Source organism: Orcinus orca, chromosome 4 (genome assembly GCF_937001465.1).
Source record: "Orcinus orca chromosome 4, mOrcOrc1.1, whole genome shotgun sequence".
Lineage (NCBI taxonomy): Eukaryota > Metazoa > Chordata > Mammalia > Artiodactyla > Delphinidae > Orcinus > Orcinus orca.
Window position 1 is genome coordinate 118266117 of NC_064562.1, and position 23727 is coordinate 118289843.

The 23727-nt window shown below is 47.0% G+C and overlaps 1 protein-coding gene across 1 annotated transcript in view; it reads left to right on the forward strand.

Moving 5' to 3' along the window:
• STK32B (serine/threonine kinase 32B) overlaps window positions 1-9956 on the forward strand; it is a 353263-nt gene extending 343307 nt beyond the window's left edge. Inside the window, exon 12 of the mRNA XM_004269626.4 lies at window positions 8049-9956. Within this exon, the coding sequence (XP_004269674.1) occupies window positions 8049-8187 (139 nt within the window). The 3' untranslated portion in view covers window positions 8188-9956. The remainder of the gene's footprint in view (window positions 1-8048) is intronic.
• Window positions 9957-23727: the final 13771 nt, after the last annotated feature.

Consider the following 23727-nt stretch of genomic DNA (forward strand, 5'->3'; position numbering starts at 1 on the left):
GGTCAGCCCCACCTCTAAATCTAGAGAGAAATATACTAGTGCCAGTGCATAGGGAGGATCACTTAGCTGGGAAGGAGCCGGGGCTCCCCTCTGAAAAGCTGTGTGACCTACCACCAGTTCCTCATCCTCTCTCATCCTTTTCTCACCCTCAGAATGGGTGCTGTTAATTCTTATCTGGAAGGGTGGGTGTAGGTATTAAATGAGGAGGTGCTGAGTGAGGATGAACTCATCGAATCTCAACCCCTATCACTCAGAAACCAGGGCTGCCATCCCTTCAATTTTCCCAGAGCTCATCCATTTGCAAAGGGGTATATAGAGAGGACGCTCAGTAAAATAATCCCCTGCAATTTGCTATATCACACCCATGCCACAGCTGACGCCATCCTAAGACTCCCTCAAATAGGTTTTGCTTCAGGCAAAGCCGATAAAATAGACAGAATTGTAATGCTTCTGGCCAAAGGCTGTTACTGAATTTGTGAGATAAGTATTGCATACAAGGTGGTCTTCCCAATAAGTGATGAGGTTTGAAAGCGGAACAGCCAGTTATACTGAGTTTTTACTTAAGGAAGAGACACCTCATGGGAGAGCAGAAACATGTATCAGTCAGAGTTGCAGAGGAAACACTCCAAGGATAATTTATTTTCAAAGGACACTTTACAAAGGTGTGGCTGTAAGGGCGTCATAGAAGCTTGTGCAGTGAACTGGGGCTTCGGAGAAGGCAAGGTGTTCCCACCCGGTGGGTGACAGAGAGGAGGAGAGGGAGGTCGTCCAGGGAGAAGGCTACCTTGATTGGAGCAGCGACCTTCCAATGTTCCCAGCAGCCCCAGGTGACAGTGCAGGAAAGGGGCTGGGACCTGATGCCCAAACTTGACTGCCCTTACTCCTTCTGATTTCTGCCAGGGCTCCCCGTGGGCCAAGCCCAGCTGGAAGCCCAAAGAGCTTGAGGGCTTTTGATACAATTCCTACAAGTCGGACTCCCAAGCTGGAGAGCAGGCAGGGAGTGGGGCAGGGTGGACCTGGGGGACAATGGAAGATGGATGATGGAGGTCCAGGGGGCTTCTAAGAATTGAAGGAGTGTCCCATGAGAAAGAAATTAGAATCAGCTGAATAATTCCGGAAAGCACAACAAAGGCCAACGGGGAGGAGCTCTCAGGCAGCAGATTTCTCAGTTGAAATTCTATATGAAGGAAAAGTTTCTAAGGATTTAAGCAGTTCCCACATGAAATGGCCTATCTTGAGAGGTGGGCAGTGGGGTTTGGGTTAAGACTGGCTGGCTCTCTGCTAGGGATGCTAGAGGCGGGATTCTTGCAGTGTACAAACAATTAGACCAGGTGACTGTTTGCTTTCTTCTCTTCAGTATCCACCCCCTGTCCCCAAACAGACAACCATTCTTCGATTTGGAGTGTTCCCTTTCAGAACTTTCTGGTAACTTCGACTCTGGTTTTTATTAACCATAGAGAAGCAGTGTACATAACAGCTACAAGCACAGCCTCTGGAATCAGACTGCCTGGTTTTGAATCCTGATCCATGCTAGCTTTGTGACCTTGGGTCTCACACTACTGCCTCAGTTTCCTCATCTGTAAACTGGGGTATTAAAACCTACTCCATATGAAGGATTGTTGTAAAGACCAGTGAGTTAACAGATGTTAAGCACTTAACAGCCCCCCTACACAATCAGTCAGTACTGCCCAAGTGTTTGCTAGTAATATTAATTTTGCATAGAATTATCAGACCAATACAGTACTGTATCAATTAAGTGCCATGTCAAACATCATTTTGCCTTAATTCTTTAACGAACTCTTACGCATACACACAAAATAACAACCTATCAACTCCCTTGGCCACAAGAGAAAATGCTCCACGCATGTTGACTCGTGCAAATTGTTGTCCACGAGGGCTGTGAGCTCGCCAGTTCTAATGGTCATCCAATTTTTGTCCAGCTAAGACATCCTTTTACTCCATTTAATTGGGACTGGCATCCTTCCCCCCTCGGTGTGTTGAGACAGAGCCTGCCAACCTGTGCAAACAGGCTGCTGATGAGGGGTGGAAACCTGGCTGGGCATTTATCCCTGCATTCACCCGCCCGGCCTTCCAACACACATTGACTGTGCACCAGCCCCAGGCTGGTCGCTGTGCCGGCTGCCGTGCAGCCACAGATGGCTTTCGGTGTCCCTTGCCCAGAGGAGGGGAGACCAGTAACCAGGCTGGAGACCCAGTTCCAGTTGCCATTTCCATGCCCAGCCTTCCCTGGTTTACAGGCCCCTCTGGACCCCACCATGACTTGTGGGGCTGGATTCCCTCCCCATGAGCCTATTGTCCTGTTTCACCCATTTCTGGGTCCTGACTCTCAGCCACTCTGTGTGTACCCCCTTCCAGTACCCTCCTCTTCTCCAGGTCTTCAGCCTTGATCCCCCAGAACGAGGCCTGCAGAACCATCTGTGGGGGCCTCCTTGCAGGGAGACATTCATCAGAACTGTGGCAGGAAGTTAAGCTTTACTTACTGATCCTCAGTTTCTCCATCTGTGAAATGGGGGTGTCCCCACACTGCAATCATCATCATAAAAATCGCTGCCCTTTATAAAGTGCCTGTTACAGGGCAGATGGATACTACACATTAGTTCATCTTCTCCTTTCAAGAGGTGCTGCTGTGGCCATATTACAGGTAAGGAAACAGAGGCTTCAGGAAGCTGGGTAAGTTCCCCCAGGCCCCTCAGCCAGTCACGGCAAAGGTGGGATCCTGATCCAATTCTGTACAGCTCCAAATCCTGCCTTCTCCCACCATGCCACACTGCCACTCCACAATTCCACACAGTCCAGGAGACATATAACCAGTGAAATGACATGAATAGGTGTGACGGCACTTGAAAGGTTTCCCATTTTTAAAGCACACAGCACAAAGGAAAGCTGGTCATCACCCTGGAACGGGAGGCCTAGGGTTTGAAGCTGCAGATCAATGTTGGTATGAAACTGATTCCATCCTCGGGGTGTGAAATAGCTTGATTTGAAATTACTTGATGGCTAACCATTTTATTTTAGTCCTATGTAGTGCTTTGCCTTTGAAAAATGCCTCCAGCCCAAATTATTACAAATTTTAATGTGTTCTGTTCTTGTTACTCAAGGGTCTCCGTCACAGAGCCCTTCCTTCTGGAATCTAATGCTTGAGTTTGGGACGAGAGCATTCACATCCATCACTCAGAATTCTGGTCACAAAGCTGACAGTTAATTTGATAAAGTGGCTGAAAAAATGAAATGTTCCTGCCATCATGGAGATAACTAGGCAATCTGCGTCCGTAGACTTGGGCTATGTCTAGTAAGATACGTAAAATCCTTTTTCGTTTCCTCCTGAATTATAGATAACTAGGCTCTGGGCTAGTCGTGGAAGTGAGCTCTCGGGGCCAACCATATGGTTTCATATCATTGTCTTGGTTCGTGGGTTCCTACTTGAGCAAACTGAGACTTTCTAATTCCTTCAGAGTGTGGAAAAATCATTCCATGCTACCTTCCTTCCATATCCAGATTGAAAGGCATAAGAGTCAGTGGAAAGGGCAGGGGTCTTGGAGACAGACAGCCGTGGGTTTGAATCTAGCCTCTAAAAGTTACACGGCTAGTAAGTGGCAGACCCAGGGATAGAACCAGACAGCCTGGCTCCAAACCCAGGCCTTGAATGCCAAGCCATACTGCTTCCTTCCAGCAAAGACTTCATCACAGTGAATGTTCACTGTTTGCTCTCTTGTCCTGCTCCCCAACCCCTTCAACTGTGAGCCTGGAACATAGAACCTGGCACACGGATAGTGCTGGTAAAAAGGATGAGTGGAAGGATAGGGGAGTGAATGGGTGGGTGGGCATTGAGCAGATGGGAGGGTGGCAGTGATGAATGGAAATATGGGAGTAGATGGATGACTGGATGGGCAGAAGGGTGGTGGATGGATGGATAGACGGGTGGATGGATACTAGATGAACAGGTGATGGGAGGTAGCTGTGTGGGTGGATGGGTAAATAGGGGTCTATGGGGGGAATCAATGAATGGGTGGATAGTGAATAGGTGAAATGGATGGTAAGTGGATACTTGGATGATGAGTAGAAGGGTAGATGGAGGGATGTATTGATGGATGGATGGATAATGAATGGTTGAGGTAAATAGATAGGTATCTGTATAGAGGTACATGGGTGGGTAGGTGAATAAGTAAGTGAGTAAGGGGAGGTCAGTTAGGTGAGTAGGGGTGGACAGGTGGGGGTGGGGTGGGACAGATGGACATATGGATGGATGATGATTGGATGGATGGGGTAGATGAGTAGGGTAAGCAAATGAATGAATATATGGATAGGTGGATAGAAAGTGAATGGGTGGGTGGATGGTGGCTGGATGCTAAATGGTTGGTAGTAGGTGGGAATGCAGATGTAGTGGGAAGAATGCAGGCTTTGGAGCCTCCCAAAACTAGATTCGAATCCAGTTGTGTAAGCCCGTGGAGGGATGGGTGGATGTCTAGAGAGGGGTCCATCCTTCTGGATTCTGCCTTCTCGTCTCACACTGCACCTGGTGGTGAGTTGCAAGGCACATGACTCACACCTCATTTAGACGCCACTCTAGGCCTCCAGTGCCCATGGTCATAGTATTCTTATGAACACTTATGACCCTCCATAGAGGAGGGGAGACTTGAAACAGCTGGTTCTACTCTTTTTTAAAAAATATATTTTATTCCTTTATTTTGGCTGTGTTGGGTCTTCGTTGCTGTGCGCAGGCTTTCTCTAGTTGCGGTGAGCAGGGGCTACTCTTCATTGCGGTGCGCGGGCTTCTTACTGCGGTGGCTTCTCTTGTTGCAGAGCACGGGCTCTAGGCGCACAGGCTTCAGTAGTTGTGGCTCATGGGCTTAGTTGCTCCACGGCATGTGGGATCTTCCCGGACTAGAGTTTGAACCCGTGTCTCCTGCATTGGCAGGTGGATTCTTAACCGCTGCGCCACCAGGGAAGCCCCTGGTTCTACTCCTTGAAATAGCTCTGGCCAGAAGGAGGAGCTGAAGTGGCTGAAACTATCCAGCTCCAGAAAGGACTCTGGTCCACCATGCAGTATTGTTTTTACTTTCCGTGACTTACCTCACTGGTGTCCCTTCATTTCAAATCTCCTCCCTCCCTCCCTCCAGCTTCACACATTCCAGACCAATCCTTAAAGCCCAGCTCAAAGGCTGCCTCCTGCAGGAAGCCTTCCTTGATCTACACAAGATTTCAGAATCCATCTCTCCCTCATCAGGGCTGTCTCATCCCTTTGCTCCACTCTTTATTATGCAGTCTTTGAAGCTTTATTTTGCGTTATAATCAGGAAAGTTCAGAAATCTAGAGATAGTAATGCTTTCTATGCTATGTTTAGGCATTTAAAAGAAAATCTTAATGGCATTCATCTTTATCTTGCAATTTACCCAGAGAATTGTGGGGCTTCACAGATTGTGAACCAAACAGCAATGTCCTACTTTGGAAGTAAAAGGATTTCCCTTTCACTCTCATAGATTTCTTAGTCATTTGAGTGTTCCCTAGTTCCGATTTGATTTTCTCTCCAGAGGTGTCTGAGAGTCTCTGAATGTAGGAGAGGGAATAAAGGGCCAGGGGAGCAAGATTGCCAGGCAATCCCAGCGTTGCTGAGGAAGTCTGACCACCTCCCTTCCTCATCCTAGGCTCTCCCCTCCCTGCTCACTTTGGCCTCTAGATCCAGTGCCTCTGGGCCTCTGGACCCTGAGCCCTCCTCCACTAGGATGATATATTTTATCCTGACTACCTTTCCCAGTTGTCCTACCTGGAGGGCTGCAAACCTCAGAGGCAGAGGCACTGGGCACCTGGTCCTAGTCCCTGCAAGTAGACAAAGGACAGGAGGTTGGGCTTCCCTGGTGGCGCAGTGGTTGAGAGTCCACCTGCTGATGCAGGGGACAAGGGTTCGTGCCCCGGTCCGGGAAGATCCCACATGCCGCGGAGCGGCTGGGCCCATGGGCCATGGCCGCTGAGCCTGTGCGTCTGGAGCCTGTGCTCTGCAATGGGAGAGGCCAGAACAGTGAGAGGCCCGCGTACTGCAAAAAAAAAAACCAAAAACTAAAAATGGTGTTGCCATGTGATACAGCAATCCCACTCCTGGGCATATATCTGGGGAAAACTCTAATTCGAAAAGATACACGCACCCCCATGTTTGTGCAGCACTATTAACAGTAGCCAAGACATGGAAGCAACCTAAATGTCCATCAACAGATGAATGGATAAAGAAGATGTGGTACATATATACAATGGAATATTACTCAGCCATAAAAAAGAATGAAATAATACCATTTGCAACAACATGGATGAACCTAGAGATTATCATACTTAGTGAAGTAAGTCAGAGAAAGACAAATACCATACGATATCACTTATATGCAAAATCTAAAATATGATACAGGGGCTTCCCTGGTGGTGTAGTGGTTGGGAGTCCGCCTGCCAATGCAGGTGACACGGGTTCAAGCCCTGGTCCGGAAAGATCCCACATGCCGCAGAGCAACTAAGCCCGTGCGCTGCAACTACTAAGCCTGCGCTCTAGAGCCCGCGAGCCACAACTACTGAAGCCCGTGCGCCTAGAGCCCGTGCTCCGCAACGAGAGAAGCCACCGCAATGAGAAGTCCATGCACCGCAATGAAGAGTAGCCCCCGCTCGCCGCAACTAGAGAAAGCCCGCGCACAGCAACGAAGACCCAACGCAGCCAAAAATAAATAAATTTTTTAAAAATATATGATACAAATGAACTAATTTACAAAACAGAGACAGGCCCACAGACATAGAAGACAAACTTATGGTTACCAAAGGGTGAAGGGAGGGAGGAGGAATAAACTAGGAGTTTGGGATTAGCAGTTGTAAACTACTATAAATAAAATAAACAACAAGGTCCTACTGTATAGCACAGGGAACTATGTTCCATATCCTGTAATAAACCATAATGGAAAAGAATATGTAAAGAGTAGATAGGTAGATAGATAGAGATACATATAGACATATAGCTGAGTCACTGCTGTACACCTGAAACTAACACAACATTGTAAGTCAACTATACTTCAAGAAAAAAAAATTTTTTTAACATCTTTCTTGGAGTATAATTGCTTTACAATGGTGTGTTAGTTTCTGCTTTACAACAAAATGAATCAGTTATAAATATACATATGTTCCCATATCTCTTCCCTCTTGTGTCTCCCTCCCTCCCACCCTCCCTATCCCACCCCTCCAGGCAGTCACAAAGCACCGAGCTGATCTCCCTGTGCTATGCAGCTGCTTCCCACTAGCTATCTACCTTACGTTTGGTAGTGTATATATATCCATGCCACTCTCTCTGTCACAGCTTACCCTTCCCCCTCCCCATATCCTCAAGTCCATTCTCTAGTAGGTCTGTGTCTTTATTCCTGTCTTACCCCTAGGTTCTTCATGACATTTTTTCCCCTTAAATTCTATATATATGTGTTAGCATAAAAAAAAAATTGTGCTCCCTTAACACAGTTTGTCATAGGGTGGTTTGTAAGTCTGGGTGCTCATCTGTTCAGATATTTCTTTGTGGGACAATTTGATCACTGTTCCTCTTCCCCATCAGGTGATAAGCTCGATGAGGACAGAGAACCTGACTGCTTTGCTCGCCAGGGTTTCCTCTGCTCCCTGGCATGGTGACTGGTCCATCAGTGGGCATTCACTACACATACATGCGCGAATAATGTGTGGGACACGCCCCTTTACCTACTGTGTCAACTTAGGCAAATTATATACATGATCTCCTGTGGACTTCACAAGGAGCCGTGATGTAGGTATTACTATCTCCATTTTACAGATAGAGAAACCGAGGTTCTGGGTGTTGAGTAACTCTTCAGATCCACACCTGAGCTGGGTGTGGATCCCAGCCTGCCAGGCTCCAGACACAGCATTCTCGCCCCCTCAGGGGTTGTGCTTCCCCAGGCCAGCGTGACATGCAGGCTCCTCGGTCGCCCTGCTTTCCCAGCCGTGTCCCTGGACATCCCCCGCTCCACATCACTAACTTGGGTCTCTGCTGTGCTTGTCTGCAGGCTGAGGAAGCAGCAAGGGCAGAGCGGCCAGCTCTTGGACACAGAAGGCCGAGCCGGGAGCCAGGCCCAGAGCAAGCTCCAGGACGGGTGTAACAACAACATTCTGGCTCACGCCTGTTCCCGCGGCTGCAGCAGCTAAGCCACCACCTGTGGCTTCCAGCGGGACTGCACACGCCTCTGCCCTGCCCACCAAAAGCCCCTCTCTGTGCCACGATGGTCCCTGCCTCACCTCTAATAACATCAGATGCAGAGAAGGAACTCTGGGCTCGGAGCTGGGGAGCCTGGGTTCTGGTCCCAGCTGCCCGGCTGATACCTGCTTGACTGTGGACAAACCTTGCCCTTTCTGTGCCTCAGTTTTCCACATCTGCCAAAGGGGTTAAACAGCTCTCTGCCCCACTTCTAATTACAAGGTTATTCAAAGAATCCAATTGGGTAGCGGACATGCAAAACCTTTATAAAGTTGTTCACATGGGCAAAATAAAACCTTAATATTTGAAGTGCACTCCCCTCCCCCAAAGCAATTAGACCAACACAACTTTGCAATTCGGTCCATCCTGACTCTTAAGACAGTACCTTCGAAAATGCAGCCCTCAAACATCTGATGTGTTAGCCCAGCCTATGGAAACACCATTCCCGAATCCTGGAGCTAAGCCGGAAGTGTCTTCTTTTGCCTTCTCTGTCAGGCCAGTCTTTCTGACCTTCTAAGACGGCTTTCCACCATCTCCACCTTTAATTTCAGTAGGTCTCCACTCCCACCCCACCCCTGGTGCTGGGATGGCCCGTAGATGCCCATTCAGAAGGTCAAGTCACTGACCATCAGTCTCTCCTATAGAGTATCAGCAGAGTTCCTCCCAAAACCCAGTCCCACAGCAGAACTCTGAGTCGCCGTCCCCTTCCAAGTTTTCTTTCCTGAAAAGGGGTTATGTCATCTCATCGGCATTGTCTTAAAGAGGGTCTCCAACTGCCATCCAGGAGGCTGCTCCACCTGATAAATTAGGAAGCACAGGTGGTTAGAAAGTGTAGGAGGACGGTGGGCTCACACAAAGAGCAAACTACTTTATGGTCTGTTCAGGGAGCACTTTGTCTTTGAAGTGGGAGATGCTGTAGCATAGGGGATACAGCTTGGACTTGGAACCAGGACTGTGTCCAGAATCCAGCCCTGCTGTTTACTAACCAGAAGACCTCAGGCAAATCGCGTAATCCCTTGAGTGTCAGTTTCCTCGTTCTAAAATGAGGATAATAAAACTAACCCTCGGGTTAAAAAAAGACCCTGTGTGTGATATACCCAGCACACGGTACTCTGTGAATGGTAGCCGGTTTGGGTCTGCATTCTCATCAGCATCATTTAAAGAAACTTTCCTGTTTCATTCATTTGGCAGTCAGTTCTCTGTAGAAACAAGCCTGGTGTTTAAGATTCTTTGAACTTCTCATCCTGGAGTCTCTGATATCTGTACGTTCCTCTGAAAGTTCAATTGTGTTTTTATTTTGCATCCGACTTTCACTTTTTACCTCATAAATCAATCCTTGGGACTGTCAATGCCACCTCTTAGATTTCTTAAGAGACATTTTAATGTATTATGTGGTTTTATATTTTTATTTGAAAAAAGGAAAGAAATGATTATTGTTTTCCTCCTTCAAACCCAGGCTATTTCTAGATGGTGTTGCCCACGTGTCCACTTGTCAGGCACACTTTTCATTCGTTGATTCCCGTTGGCACCATCCTGTCCCCTCCAGGAAATAACGGGGCTGCTTCTTTCTTCACTGTGACCCTGGCAGCACGTAGGGCCCCTCACTGGGTTGAGTTCATGAATTAGGGGCGGGAGCTGGAAGTAGCTCAAGATGCTGGATTTCCTGGCTCTGTTCAAGTTAGCCTTGTTCGTTGTTCAGAATAAACTATTTCTTGGCCATTCCTTCCTACAACTTTGTTCTTATTCAGGGTTGGGTTGGATGGGCAATGTCCCCTCAAAGACAAGTTTAATGAGGAACATAGAGACTGGGGGCGGGTAGGTGGGAAGGATTTCAAGTCAGTGATGTGTTTACTTTGCCCACAGAATAAAACCAAACTTGGCAATTCAAGGCTCAATCAGCTTGATCACAATTCATGTTATCATCATCATCATCATCACCATCATCATCATCACCATCATCACCATCATCACCATCATCATCATCATCACCATCATCATCATCACCATCATCATCACCATCATCATCATCACCATCATCATCATCATCACCATCACCATCACCATCACCATCATCACCATCATCCTCATCACCATCATCATTGCCGTCCTTATCATTATTTAAAAAAATACAGAAGATTCTCCACCTAAAGAAAAACACTCTTAAAATCTCCTCAAATTACTGCTCAAACCTTTATATAGCACACACATGGATGCAAATGAACAGTAACTGCTCTACTGTACAGATTCTAACTTAACTTGCCGCCTCCCTGCTTTTGCCCACCCTGCCTTCCCTACCCAGAATGCCTTTCAACTCCCATCTCTACGTGTTAAAATACGTGCCTCTCATGGGCCAATTCCACCTTTCCCATGATGCCTTCTGGGTCTCATGGCAACCCTAACCCAAGCCAGGTGTAATCTCCTCCACACACCCTCTCACGCATTTTCTGTGACTTTCTCGCAGCTCTGATTGCTGCCAACTGCACAACAGGGTTACTTTCGCCCATGGCTCATCCTCAAGCTCCTATGAGAGGTCTGATTCTCGTGCCTATGTCCTCTCATCCTCCATCTTCCGGTCCTAACAGCGCCTGTTTCACGGGAGGTAATCAATAATTTGGAATGAATGAGATAAATGCAAGCCCAACACAAACTCTCCAAGTGGGTGAAGCTTGCTTTTTGGCAGCCTCCTGTCTGGTCCCACTGCCACCTCCCCTGCTTTTTTTTTCTCTCTTGGTCCCAGTGGTTTCCCAGAGGCTGCCTCCCCCTGAACCACCAATGAGGTACCCAGTCCCCACCCCCAATCCCCCTAAGAGCATATCTCCTCAGTCTCAAGTTCCAAAGGAGTTTTCCCTTCTCCCTCATCCAAATCCCCATTCCCAGAGTACAGAGCCCCAGGCCAGTTGTTGGGAAAGCAGTCCGATCAGAGAAACATGTATCCAAGCAAGAATTCGCATTAGGAATCACCTTATGGTTTGGGATTCAGGCACAGAGGGACAAGCTGTAAATTGGTAACACTGACAGGGCTTTCCCACCTCCACTGAAATATAACTTGGGCTTCTCGTGCCAGTAAGTAAAAATAGGTCGCGTTTATAGTAATAGTAACGCCAAGCTGCATGCTCTGAGTCCCTCCCCACTTACTGGCAGAAAGTACAGTATATTGTCCGAAATCCTCCCCAAATTTGCCTGAGTGACCACAGCATAATTTCCTGTTAGCCAGAAGGGCCCCCTCCCCACCACTGGGGAGAAGGGGATCCCCTATGAATCCTCAGTGCCTACGGCTGTTGTCATTCTGCTGTGTTGACCATCCTGGTTCCTGGCCACCATGAGCCGTGACCCTCACCTACAGGCTTCTGCCAGAGCACCAGCTGCACCCCTTTTCTTTCTCTCCAGCCTCTAGAGACACAGCCTGGACTTCTTAAAATCAGCTCTTCTAATGCTGGTTCCAACGCAAAGCTCTTGAGCTGTAGGCAACTCAGTTCTTGCCTTTATGCCTCCTCCCCTCACCTTCTCAGAATACACGATGTGGCTGGTCCTGGGACGGTCCTGTGCAGGGACACACTGACCCTGGGGTCCCTGCCTCCTGGTGCTCCCTGGCCCCCTTGCCAGGGCTTATCTCTCAGCTTTCTTCAGGGACCCCTGTCCATCAGACTCACCTCCACTCCCGTCATGGGTTGGTCCGCTTCCCTTTCCGGGGTCCTCGGCCCACAGAGAAATCGGCTCTTGAGGCAGGCAGCAGTTTCCATGTGCTGAAGTCTCCAGCGATGGCTGGGAGGCTGCTCCCCACTGGACACACTGGTCCTCTCTGGGGTGGGCATGAGCCCACCCAGTCTGATACTGGCCCAGCGAGAGCTGGCTCTGCAATGGGAGATTTGGCTTCAAATCGTGGCTCCACCATTCACTGTGTGGCCCCACTGGGAGGCTCTCAGCAAGTGTCTACATCTCTGAGTGTCGGTTTCTGCACCCATGAGCAGGGCCTGGTAATTCCTGCTCTGCCTTTTTTTTTTTTTTTTTTTTTTTGCGGTACGCGGGCCTCTCACTGTTGTGGCCTCTCCCGTTGTGGAGCACAGGCTCCGGACACGCAGGCTCAGCGGCCATGGCTCACGGGCACAGCCGATCTGCGGCATGCGGGATCCTCCTGGACCGGGGCACGAACCCGTGTCCCCTGCATCGGCAGGCGGACTCTCAACCACTGCGCCACCAGGGAAGCCCCTGCTCTGCCTTCTTCATACAGCAGTTATGAAGGTCAACTTCAGGGCTCTAAGCGGGCGCACGTGTTAACTCATGGAGTGCCGTGTAAAGCTGAAGTCCTCACCATGCAGGGCATCGCTTCCCACTTCATGAAGCTCTTCCCACACATTGTCCAAGTTGATCTCTGCAGACAGCGGTCTCCACCACCCACCCCCTTCATAAGCCCTCCATCTCTGTCCCTTCCCATGCAGCCTGCTTCAGGCTTCAGGTCAAATAGCTACCACTGACCTTCCCAGAAGCCACTACAAAGACCAGGCGTGAAGGGAGCCCAGCAGGCAGTGCCCCAGCCTGCTCCTCCCCCAGGAGTCCCAAGAGAGGCCAGAGCTTAGAAGGATCAAGAGGTGGGAATACACCGTTATTCCATGCCCATTCTCTGCCAGGAACTTCACATGATTTTAATTCTATGGAGTATGTGCATTTTAGAGATGAACGAAACAAACTCTTCAGAGGACCTACAATTTGTCTGAGGCCACCCAGCTACTTGGTGGTAAAGTCAAGATTTGAACTGTCTGCCAGGATCCAAACTTCACGAACTTTCTATTACTTAGTGGAGACCCCACAGGGTTGGCTTGGGGGTGCCCTTCCCAATCTCTTTTAGTATCACAAAGCCACCCCATAAAGATGCTCTTTAGCTAAGCACAAGGTGCATACTAAACAAAAGCGGCCCTGAGGCAAATCCTCCCCCATCCCTCCAGAATGGTGCCCTGAGTCCCTGCTCTATAGATATCCTGGAGCCACCCTGCCACTTGTCACTACAAGGAGACTCTGTCCTCTACCAGGAAACACATTTGGAAGAGAACCTTCTCAGGGGGGACAGCACCCAGCTTCCAGCTCTGATGTGATGCTCCTTACCATTTCCACGCTGCTGTGAACCAGGTTTAAAATGCTTCCCAGTACATGGGTTGTTTGTGGCCCCTTGCTCTATGAGGGAGAAGGAGGGTGGCCAGGGGATGGAATCTCTGAATCAGGACCTGGTCCTAGCACTTCTGAGCATCCTACAGAAGCATCCTACAGAAGATTCCCAGGGACCAGCCAAGCATGGAGTCCAAGAAAAGGTAAATACTACCCCTTCTTCTTTTCTTGTGGAATTAAAAGCACAAGGAATTGCTGGGAGAAGTTGCCTGGAACCCTTTACCTTGACAGGTTCCTTGACTTTGAGTCACCCAGGAAACTTCCTTCTCTTCAGGGAAGGGAGGTGTGCCAAGAGACTCCTAAGTCATCAGAGGGCTTTATTACTAATAACAACAGCAGTATCATAGCATCAGCAAGTGCTTGTGCTGCCTTTTGGGCCCCATTTCCCTCAGGATGCTGTGGAGCAGGCCGGCAGACATGCACATGCAGTGGGATGCATTACACAAAAGGCACCCTGAGCTCAGGGAACCTGGATGTTTTATAACAGGCAGTGAGCACACTAGCCCTTTGCTCCCAGGGAGACACAGTCTCCATCAGCCAGGTTTGTCTGCTGCACAGACATCCTTGAGAAGATCTTCTAGAGCAGAAAGGCCATCAGTCTCACTTATAAGACATACACTGACACAAGATACCCATGGAGAGTTGTCTCCCAGCGTTGTCAAACTGAACAGTTAGGATTCTCACACCACCCCGCCTGCGGGGTACAGGAATCATCTCCATTTTACAGGTGACAAAAGTGCAAGCACTATATATGGTAGTGACGTATGTGGAGGCCTCAGGAACCATCCTTATGAGCAGCAGATTCTAATTCAATGGGCCCCAAGTGGGGCCTGAGATTCTGTATTTCTAACAAGCTTCCAGAGCGTGCTGATAATAATGGACCAGGGACCACACTTGGAGTAACAAGGATCTAGTCCCTTCTGTCCTCGGGCCAACCTGGCCACACCCATTTGCTTCCACGTGTCTACAGCTGCATTCAAACTACAACCGCAGAACTGATTATTTACAACAGGGATCAGGTGGCCTGCAAGGCTGAAAATACTTATCATCTGGCCCTTTAGGGAAAAAGTTTGCTGACCTCTGGTCCAGGAGGCACATCTGGGACATTAGATGGGCAGATTGAGAATGCACCTTTGGCTTGCTCACCGGCAATTCAGCCCCACAAGTTCCCCATGGCGAAGAATTTGCAGAGAAATCCACAATCCATTTTGTCTTCATGGGTTGACTGTTGGGCCTTTTCCCAACTGTGGACGCTTTTCAGTGACACCCTTCCCAGTTGAGTATTGAAAGTCACTCTCTTTCTCTCTTCTTCCTCCCCGTGCCAGCAAGTCCCCCCAGCAGCCCTCTGTGTAGCATCTCTCCTCTTGCAGTTTAATTTTTTTTTTTTTTTTTTTGCGGTACACGGACCTCTCACTGTTGTGGCCTCTCCCGTTGCGGAGCACAGGCTCCGGACGCGCAGGCTCAGTGGCCATGGCTCACGGGCCCAGCCGCTCCGCGGCATGTGGGATCTTCCCGGACTGGGGCACGAACCCGCGCCCCCCGCATCGGCAGGCGGACTCTCAACCACTGCGCCACCAGGGAAGCCCTGCAGTTTAATTTTGGCAGCAATTACCACACTGCACCAATTGAAAGTAGCTCTTTTGCCCCTTTCCTGTTTACCCATTTCTGTCCCCCTCTAACCTTAAAAACCAAATTAAAGGAATGAGATCACTAAGCAATTGAAACTAACTCCTGAATTATGCTTTCCTGAATGCACACCACGCCTTGTCTAACCTGTTGATCCTTTTCCTAGATAAAAAGAAGAATAAAGAATCCAGTAGTTAAGGAATGATTAGCTCTCTACGCCCCAACAATCCCCTAAGGAATCCTGCAGGCAGATCACACGGGCAAGGTAACATCTGAAGAGAGAGGGTCAGCCAGTCTGCATTCAATGAAGAATGATGCAGAACCCAACCTCCTGCCTCAATGATTCACTGAGATTCTTCCCCTTAAAAAACTGTCATGGCTGAACAGAATCTTCAGAGTTTGTCTCTGGACGTGAGTCCGCCTTCTCCCCAGGTTGCCGGCTTTTCTGATTAAAGCACTTTCCTTTCTACTGGCACTTGCCTCTCGAATTATTGGCTTTTGAGCAGTGAGCAGCTGAACCTGAGTTTGGTATAACACAATGATGGTTATGTGTCCCACACACCCCACTCCAGGCTGTGAACTCCATCAGGGTTCACAGGCTGTGTATAGTTGGCCCCCCAGCACAGAGCTGCCTTAAAGCCATCTCTCAAAGGACATGAAAGAAGTGCAGACACTCCCACCTTGGCACCGAGCTTGGGCCACATTTAGCAAATGCCTATCACTTTGACGATTCAGCCCACACACTGTGCCTCTCACCATTCACTGTCTGTCCCATTTCCTCTTCTGATCTCAAACATGAAATCATGGCTAGGCCTCTCTCATGTTTAATTACTAACTGTCACAAGGAACAAGCAGGTGCTTCTTCCTGGGTAATCACAGACAAACATGATTAATGTATTTCCCCCTCAAATACATTAATCAGTGTCTCTGCACTTCATGTTATTCTCCATCCCCCCCCCGGCCCCCGCCGCCAAACACACACTTGCTAATTATTTCCTCTCTGCAGGGAGGATGGCAAGTTACACTCAGACCCTTTGCAAGCGTAGAGCCTGCATCCTGGCCTTGTCTTCATTCTAAGAATCTATTTGTACAGCCACCTTCTATGCTCAATTCAATGGCATCTTCTAAATAGGAATTCATTTCACATGTCATGTTTAGTCAACTTAACAATTAAGGGTGAGAATGGGGGTGTCCTGGCCAGGATGAGAAAAACCTGAATCCTGTTTTGCTGATCAGCCCTTCCCCAGCTCCCCGGCTCCCCTCACAACAGGTTCTCAAGGGAGCTCAGCATACAAGAACATAATAGGAATCAGCGAACAACTGACCTTCTCAATGTTGAAACCCCAATGCCGAGCCAGCCCTGTGGGAAGTTCAAGTTGAAGTAAGAAGCCCAGGATCAAAGCTTTAGCAAGGCCCCCTACTCTTCTCAAAATCTGACCTAGGATCCAGCAACCTCAAGGGTGCCAAGCATGGCAGTTCCACCCATTAGTAACAGTGGCCCATCAATGGCTACTATCAGTTAGGCTCTAAATAATGAGATCAAATTCCTCCTTTATTTTGAGAGAAATGGGGAAGGATTGATCACAGACATGCCTGGCAAAGCAAAATGTGTGAAAATTCCCCTTTTCTCTTAACTATGAAGCTGTAGGAGAGTCCTTCTCTATCAGAGAAACCAAAATCGAATAAGCCCAGGATTTATTCACTTGCCTCATCTACATCTCCTTCCATAGAGTTTCTCCACCCTCACCTATCTGCCACTCTTTGAAGTCACAGCAAAAGAACATGATAGACATGCTCTTTTGTATTACATTTCACATCTATGCCTCTGAAAGAATTAGTCCCATATCTTGTAAGGCTCTGGGTATTGCTAAGGTTTTTACACTGTCAGGCTACCCACCTGACAATTTGAACCGTAAACATCTATCATTCAGGTAGACGACATTGCAAGGGGGAGGGGGAGTTATAGGAACACAGAGCAGGGATCCTAGCCCAGCTTTAAAGGATCAGAGTAGACTTCCTGGGAAAGGTGACAGTCCCTCAGTCCAGAAGGAAAAGTGAAAGAAAGAAGGAGTTAATTAGGGGAGGAAGATTAGGAGGAGGGGAAGACCATATTTTGCAAAGTCCCAAAGATAAAAAAGAAATCTGGGCATCTTCCAGGAATAGCAAATATTCAATATGGTTTAAGCAGGGAATGGATAGAAGGTTGGAAGAAAATGATATTGTGGATATTGGACTTTCAGACTCTAGAATCCTGTGGTCATTAATGCCCTGTGCCCTCTCATGGCCAGTCTGGGTTTTGGCAAGTGTCAGCTGTCCATCCATGATTTGGATAGTTAGGAAATTTCATTGCCACGATAGGTGGAATCCTCCTTCCAACCACTCGTAACCCACTGGGTAGTTGCCACAGTGACTGGTAATACGGGCTACTCCGTCAGTCTGGGTCCCAGAGTGAAGACTTTTTGCAGCAGAACAGCAGTCAACCTTTGATGGATATGTGGCAGAAGTGGTAAATAGGTCTTTGCTTTGTAAGCCACTCAGTTTGGGGGGGATGTTTGTTACTGCAGCACAACCTAACCTAGTGTAGTTCGGTGTGATCGTCTCTTATCAATCAGTCCTGGCCTCAGAACCACATGATTACCAAGAACAGAGACTTAGAAGCTCAAGAAAAAGATTTGTCAGAAGGACCCAGCGGAGTCCTGCTGATCTAACTGGGGAACTTCAGATGGCCTCATGGGAACTGGGGAGTCAGCAGGCAGCTGCCACCGTCTTCTCTGAAGCTGCACGAGCTCTTCCGCGGCTCCATCTCCGCATGGCCGTGCCGTACTCATGCTCCTCTTCCCACACTTGCTTTTCCAGCTGCTCCATCTACTTGCCCATGGCCCGAGGCTTGTTCTTTTCATAGTTCCAGAACATATCACGCCCCGTCCAAGTCCTTCTCTGTATCTCTTGGTCCAAGTGTGAGAGAGTTTGGCCCAGTTCAGGTCAGTGACCGTCCTGATTCAGTCAGGTGAGGCTGTGTGGGCAGAAAGTCCATGTCTAGAACCCCTTGCCATTTACAAAGGGCTTTATTGAACTATTTACAAAGGGAACCTGTAGCCAAGGTTAGGCTCGTTTTTAAGAATTGCATTGGGTTAAGTATCTGGTGTTGCTCTTGTAATTTAATTTACATTTTCCCTATGTCTGATGTTCTCGGTGTTCATTTACGTTTTTCTATGTTATTAGGTTTCTTCTTTGTGAGCCGCCTCGAAACCTTTGTGGAATAGCTGAGCCATAAATAGAGAGCTCTTCCAATTATGTTCATTGGTTCATTAAATATTTATTGAGCACCTACCACGTGCTAAACGTTGTTCTGAGTGCTGGAGGCTCAGTGGTGAGAAGGTCCTAGCCTTCATGGAGCCAATATTCTAAACAGGGGAGTCAGTCAAGGAGAGTAACTGAGAAATAAAAATAATTCAAGTTGAGATGAAGGTAATAAAGGGAGTACCCTGGGTGACACACAGAGAGGAGCTACCCCGGTGTGCTCAATGAAAGCCTCCTGTGTCAGGACCTGCAGGTTGAAAGCCATCAGCCATGCAAAGAAATGGTGGATGATGTTGCATTCCAGGCAAAGAGGACAAATGGACAAAGGCCCTAAGTTAGGAATTACCTGGAAGAACAGTAAGGAAGCCAAGGAAGCTGGAGCTTGGGGAGTGGAGTGAAAAATGTACAAGATGAGGCTGCAGAGACAAGCAGGACCAGATCATGGAGATCCGAAGGGACCACAGGAAAGAGTTTGGATTTGCACACTGAGATGTCCTTGAATCATTCTGGAAAGAGGAGCGACCAATAGACAGTGCAGACAACAGACAATAGGCAGTAGGAGTGAGGGTGGCAGTTGAGACACCAGTTAGATGGGAGATGCCTCACACCGGGAAAGGGATGATGGGGCTTGGGTCAGGGTGGTAACGCCGGAGATGGAGAAAAGTGGATGGACTGGGGACATTTCTAGAGGACTTGTCTAAGGATTGGATTGGGGTGGTAAAGGAAAGTGGCAGGACTTTGGTGTCAGATTTTAAGCCACTTTAAATCTCTAAGCCCATCATGGGGAATCAATAAAATCATGTATTTAGAGCTCCTATTGCCTGACATGCAATACACACTGAGTGAAAACTGTCCTCTCCTCTCCTTTATCCCTCTTGTGGGAACAGTAAGCACTCGATGCCTTCAGTTGAGCTCTTTCTCCCACCTGCTTCTCTTAGCTGGTTGCTCCTCTGCTCAACACTCTATGTCCTGCTCCCTTTACACACAAATACACACACACTTTCTCTCTCAGATAAAAACATCAGCCGTGTTTAAAGGACATCTCTGTAGGAGTCTCCAGAGAGGTATTTCAAAAACGTTGCTTGTTTGCAGGAGGATTTTTCTAAAAGTGTACTGTATCCGTTTTCTTTCTGCTATAAGCAAGAAGAAACCCAACTCTAACCATCTTATACGAGAAAATGTATTATCCCACTTAACAGCAAGTCCATGGGAGGGAAAATCCCTGGCACAGAATGTTATTAGGTTTCTTCCTTATGAGCCACCTCGAAACCTTTGTGAAATAGCTGGGCAATAAATAGAAAGCTCTTCCAATTATGTTCGTTTGTTCATTAAATATTTGTTCACAGATCGACAGCATCACCAGGAGCCCGTGTTCTGTTCATCCTTCTGCACTGATATCCCTGATGTGTCGGCATTGTCTTCAGGATGTTGACCCTCTTAGTCATTAAATGGTGGCCTCCGTTGTGCACATCCTATCCAGATAGAGGCACATTCAGGGGAAGGAGAAGGAACAGTACATTCCCATATCTCGCTCTCAAGAGTGGCAAGGGAGGCGGGTCATGGGAGAGCATGGCAGTTATCCTGGGACCTGTGGGCAGGGCTTACTGACTCGCTTCTAACAGATACCATATGGAAAGAAGAGGAAAGTATGTTATAGTGGAGAAAACTGACAGACACCACGTAACCCAGGTGATCGAAGATAACATCACCAGGAAAAAGTCACATTGATATCATGTACCCCGAGTTAGATGTGATGAGCAGGGCACTTCATCTCTGCGGTGTGCTCCCCCAAAATCCATAACCCCAGTGGATTCATGAGAAAACATCAGACAAACCTCAACTGAAAATTCCTGACCACCACTCACCAAAGTATCAGAACCATGAAAGACAAGGAAGACTGAATAATATCACAAATTATAAGGGACTAAGGAGATAAGACAATTAAATGAATGAGGTAACCTGATGGCCTTGTGGAGCAGAGAGAGGGCATTAGTGGGATAACTGGCGAGATCCCAAAAAAGTCCAGAATTTAGTTAATGGTAACGTACCAATGTTCATTTCTTAACTTTGACAGATGTACTGTGGGTATGTGAGATGTCGACACTGGGAGAGGTAAATCATGCTGTCTTTGAAGCTCTTCTGTAAATCTAAAATTATTATAAAATAAAAACGTTTTTTGATTCTCCTTTTATTTTTTTAAATTCTATAGTATTTTACAATTTTCAAAAGTTTTCACACACATGATTTCATGTAATCCTATAATAACCTTTTTTTTAAATCCCCTATCCCTATACTCCCCCCCCGCCTTCCCTCTCCCCTCTGGTAGCCACTAGGTTTGTTCTCTATATCTGTGAGTCCGTTTCTTTTTCGTTTTATTCACTGGTTTGTTGTATTTTTTAGATTCCACATGTAAGTGACATCATACAGTGTGTGTCTTTCTCTGCCTGACGTATTTCACTTAGCATAATGCCCTCCAAGTCCATCCATGTTGCTACAACTGGCAAATTTTCCTTCTTTTTTATGGCTGAGTAGTATTCCATTGTATATCTATACCACATCTTCTTTATCCATTAATCTATTGGTGGACACACAGGCTGCTTCCACACCTTGGCAATTATAAATAATGCTGCTATGAACATTGGGGTGCATGTATCTTAAAAAAGATTTTTAAAAAATATGTCTGCAAAAGAGCTGGCCATCAGCCCTCCCAACACTGTTTCCTCCACCCACACCCCATGAAAAAATGAAATGAAAGAATGAAAAAAAACTTCATTTTTTCCAAGATTGAAATTGGAGTCTTACTTTCCAAAGAATCGGAAAGGTCCCTGAGGAGGGCTAACCTAATTGCAGGTCCTAGTGCTCAGGGTAGAGCTTATGCTTGGAGGAGGGGCACTCTGTCTGTCTGTCTGTACCAGCCCTACAGACTGAAGTCAAGCCACGCTCTGACAGACCCCACCCACGGGGAAAGCCCATGTCAACCTTCCTTCACCGGGAAGTCGAGGGATCAAACACAGTCACACAGGCCTGGCAGAAACCCATGGAGCCACCTTGACCATCAGCTTGGTCCTTTATTGACAAACCATAAGAACAGGCCAGGATAAGCAGACCTTGGGGAACAGCAGATCACAGGAGAAGGAGGCCAGGATAAACACAGAACAGCTCTCCCCAAAGGAAATAGTCGAATCAGGGAAGAGAAGAGAACTCTGAAAGATTGAATTCATATCCTCAGAGAGATTTGAAAAGATATTGCAGCCATAAAATAACAGAACAAGCTGTTCTGAAAAAAGGGAAGAATATGAAAGAGTTCCTGGAAATTAAAAATTATGGCCCCAATAAAAAATGCAATGAAAGGGCTGGAGAAGCAAGGGGAAGAAATGTCATAGAACTGAGAGTAAAGAGAATATGAGTAAAGAGAATATTCCATCCATGAAATCTGATGGAGACGTTGAGACACATGAGATCAGTATTTGTAATAATAACACTAAGGTATACTGAGTGCTTACTACCTGCTAAGCTGTCTACCTTGCATGCACATACATGGAACTTTCACAGCTCGATGAGATCAACTCAGTTAGGATCTCGATTTCACAGATGAGGAAACCAAGGCCCAGCAATGAGGAATGACTTGTGAAAGTCACACATTTAGCGAAGGAAAGAGCCTCTCCCCAAATCCAGGCCTGAATCTCTTTCCTCCTCTGCTTCTTGCATAGTGGCTGCGTCTTCTTAGAACTAAGCAAAGCCCTTGGCTTGGTAGAAATTTATATCCAAGGAAACATAACAAACATAGTATTGCAAATGCTTCTGCTGGTGTAAAATTGTAGAATCAAACCATGGACAGAGCAAAGATGTTTTCCTTATATTTAATAAAGAGAATGTGACTGTCAGAAGTCAGAAGATGGAGGGCTGAAGAGATGGAGAGAATCCTCCAGGTGCTAAGCAACTCATTTTTTCACGATGGGAGTCCACAGGCACGATTTCAATTGATGAAATAAGAAATAGAGCTTATTATCATCCTCATTATAGCATGGTGATTACAGCACGCTAGTAGAGTTATATATTATGTACCTATACTGCATACATATGTGACAACTTTGACATTATAAAGTTAATGGGGCAGATCCGGATTTTGAGGGTCTGAAGCTTGTGCAATTTGTGGACTTTCTTTAAGAAAATGAGCACAGGGCTTCCCTGGTGGCTCAGTGGTTGAGAGTCCGCCTGCCAATGCAGGGGACACGGGTTCGTGCCCCGGTCCGGGAAGATCCCACATGCCGCAGAGCGGCTGGGCCCGTGAGCCATGGCCGTTGAGCCTGCGCGTCCGGAGCCTGTGCTCCACAACGGGAGAGGCCACAGCAGTGAGAGGCCCGCGTACGGCAAAAAGTAAAAAAAAAAAAAAAAAAGAAAATGAGCACAATCTTTCAAATTCAAAATTAGATCCAAGGTTTTGGAAGGAACCTGAGAAACTGAGGCACCCAAAGCTTAAACTATCTAAAATTTACAGTCATTCTACCGCTAATCGACAGATGACACCAAACTTCAAGAAAACTTAGAAAATGTAGAGGGAGGGAAGAGGAAGTGGGTAATAGAGCAAATACACTAGATCCCTTATTATTCAATGTAAAGAATATATAATCTCAAAAAATTTGATTATGTATAATTATAAAACACACACATACTTCAATTTAAAAAAACATTAAATTTAGTGATAAAGAACATGCATTTATCATCAGAAAGATCTGGGTTCAAACTTCTGGATTCTTTATGTATATATTTTGGTAGATTCATCAACCTTCAAGAATTTATTTCTTTATTTGTAAAACTGAAAACAGGATCTGCCTCCTGAAATTGTTTTCAACATTAAATGGCATAATGCTTGAAATGTGATTATCTTAGTGACTCAATAAATACTACCTATAACATAAAAAACCACAAAAACATACATACGTGCACATAAAATTGGGTGATACACAATCAGAAAAAATAAAAGCAGAAAAGTTTAAACATTATTTCTGTAGCAGGACTCATCTGGAGGTGGGGTACCCATTCAGGACGCTTGTATTCTGTTTTTATTTTCATAGACTGCTTTTATAATTATACAGGAGCCTTGTGCCAGAGCCCTGGGCGCACCAGTCCCCTCCCTCATGGCCACCTGCACACGTGAGAATTCTGAACAGGTGGGGAGAGCCATGCAGGAGACATTCTGCTGCCAGCGGGGGTTACGGCCTCAAACCCCAGGATGACCATATCTGACTGTGGCAGTGAAGGTCTCCTTCTGCCCAGATCATGGGGACTGTGTGAGCAACACCAAGCAGGCCTACCCTTTTTTTAAACATCTTTATTGGAGTATAATTGCTTTACAATGGTGTGTTAGTTTCTGCTGTATAACAAAATGAATCAGCTATACGTATACA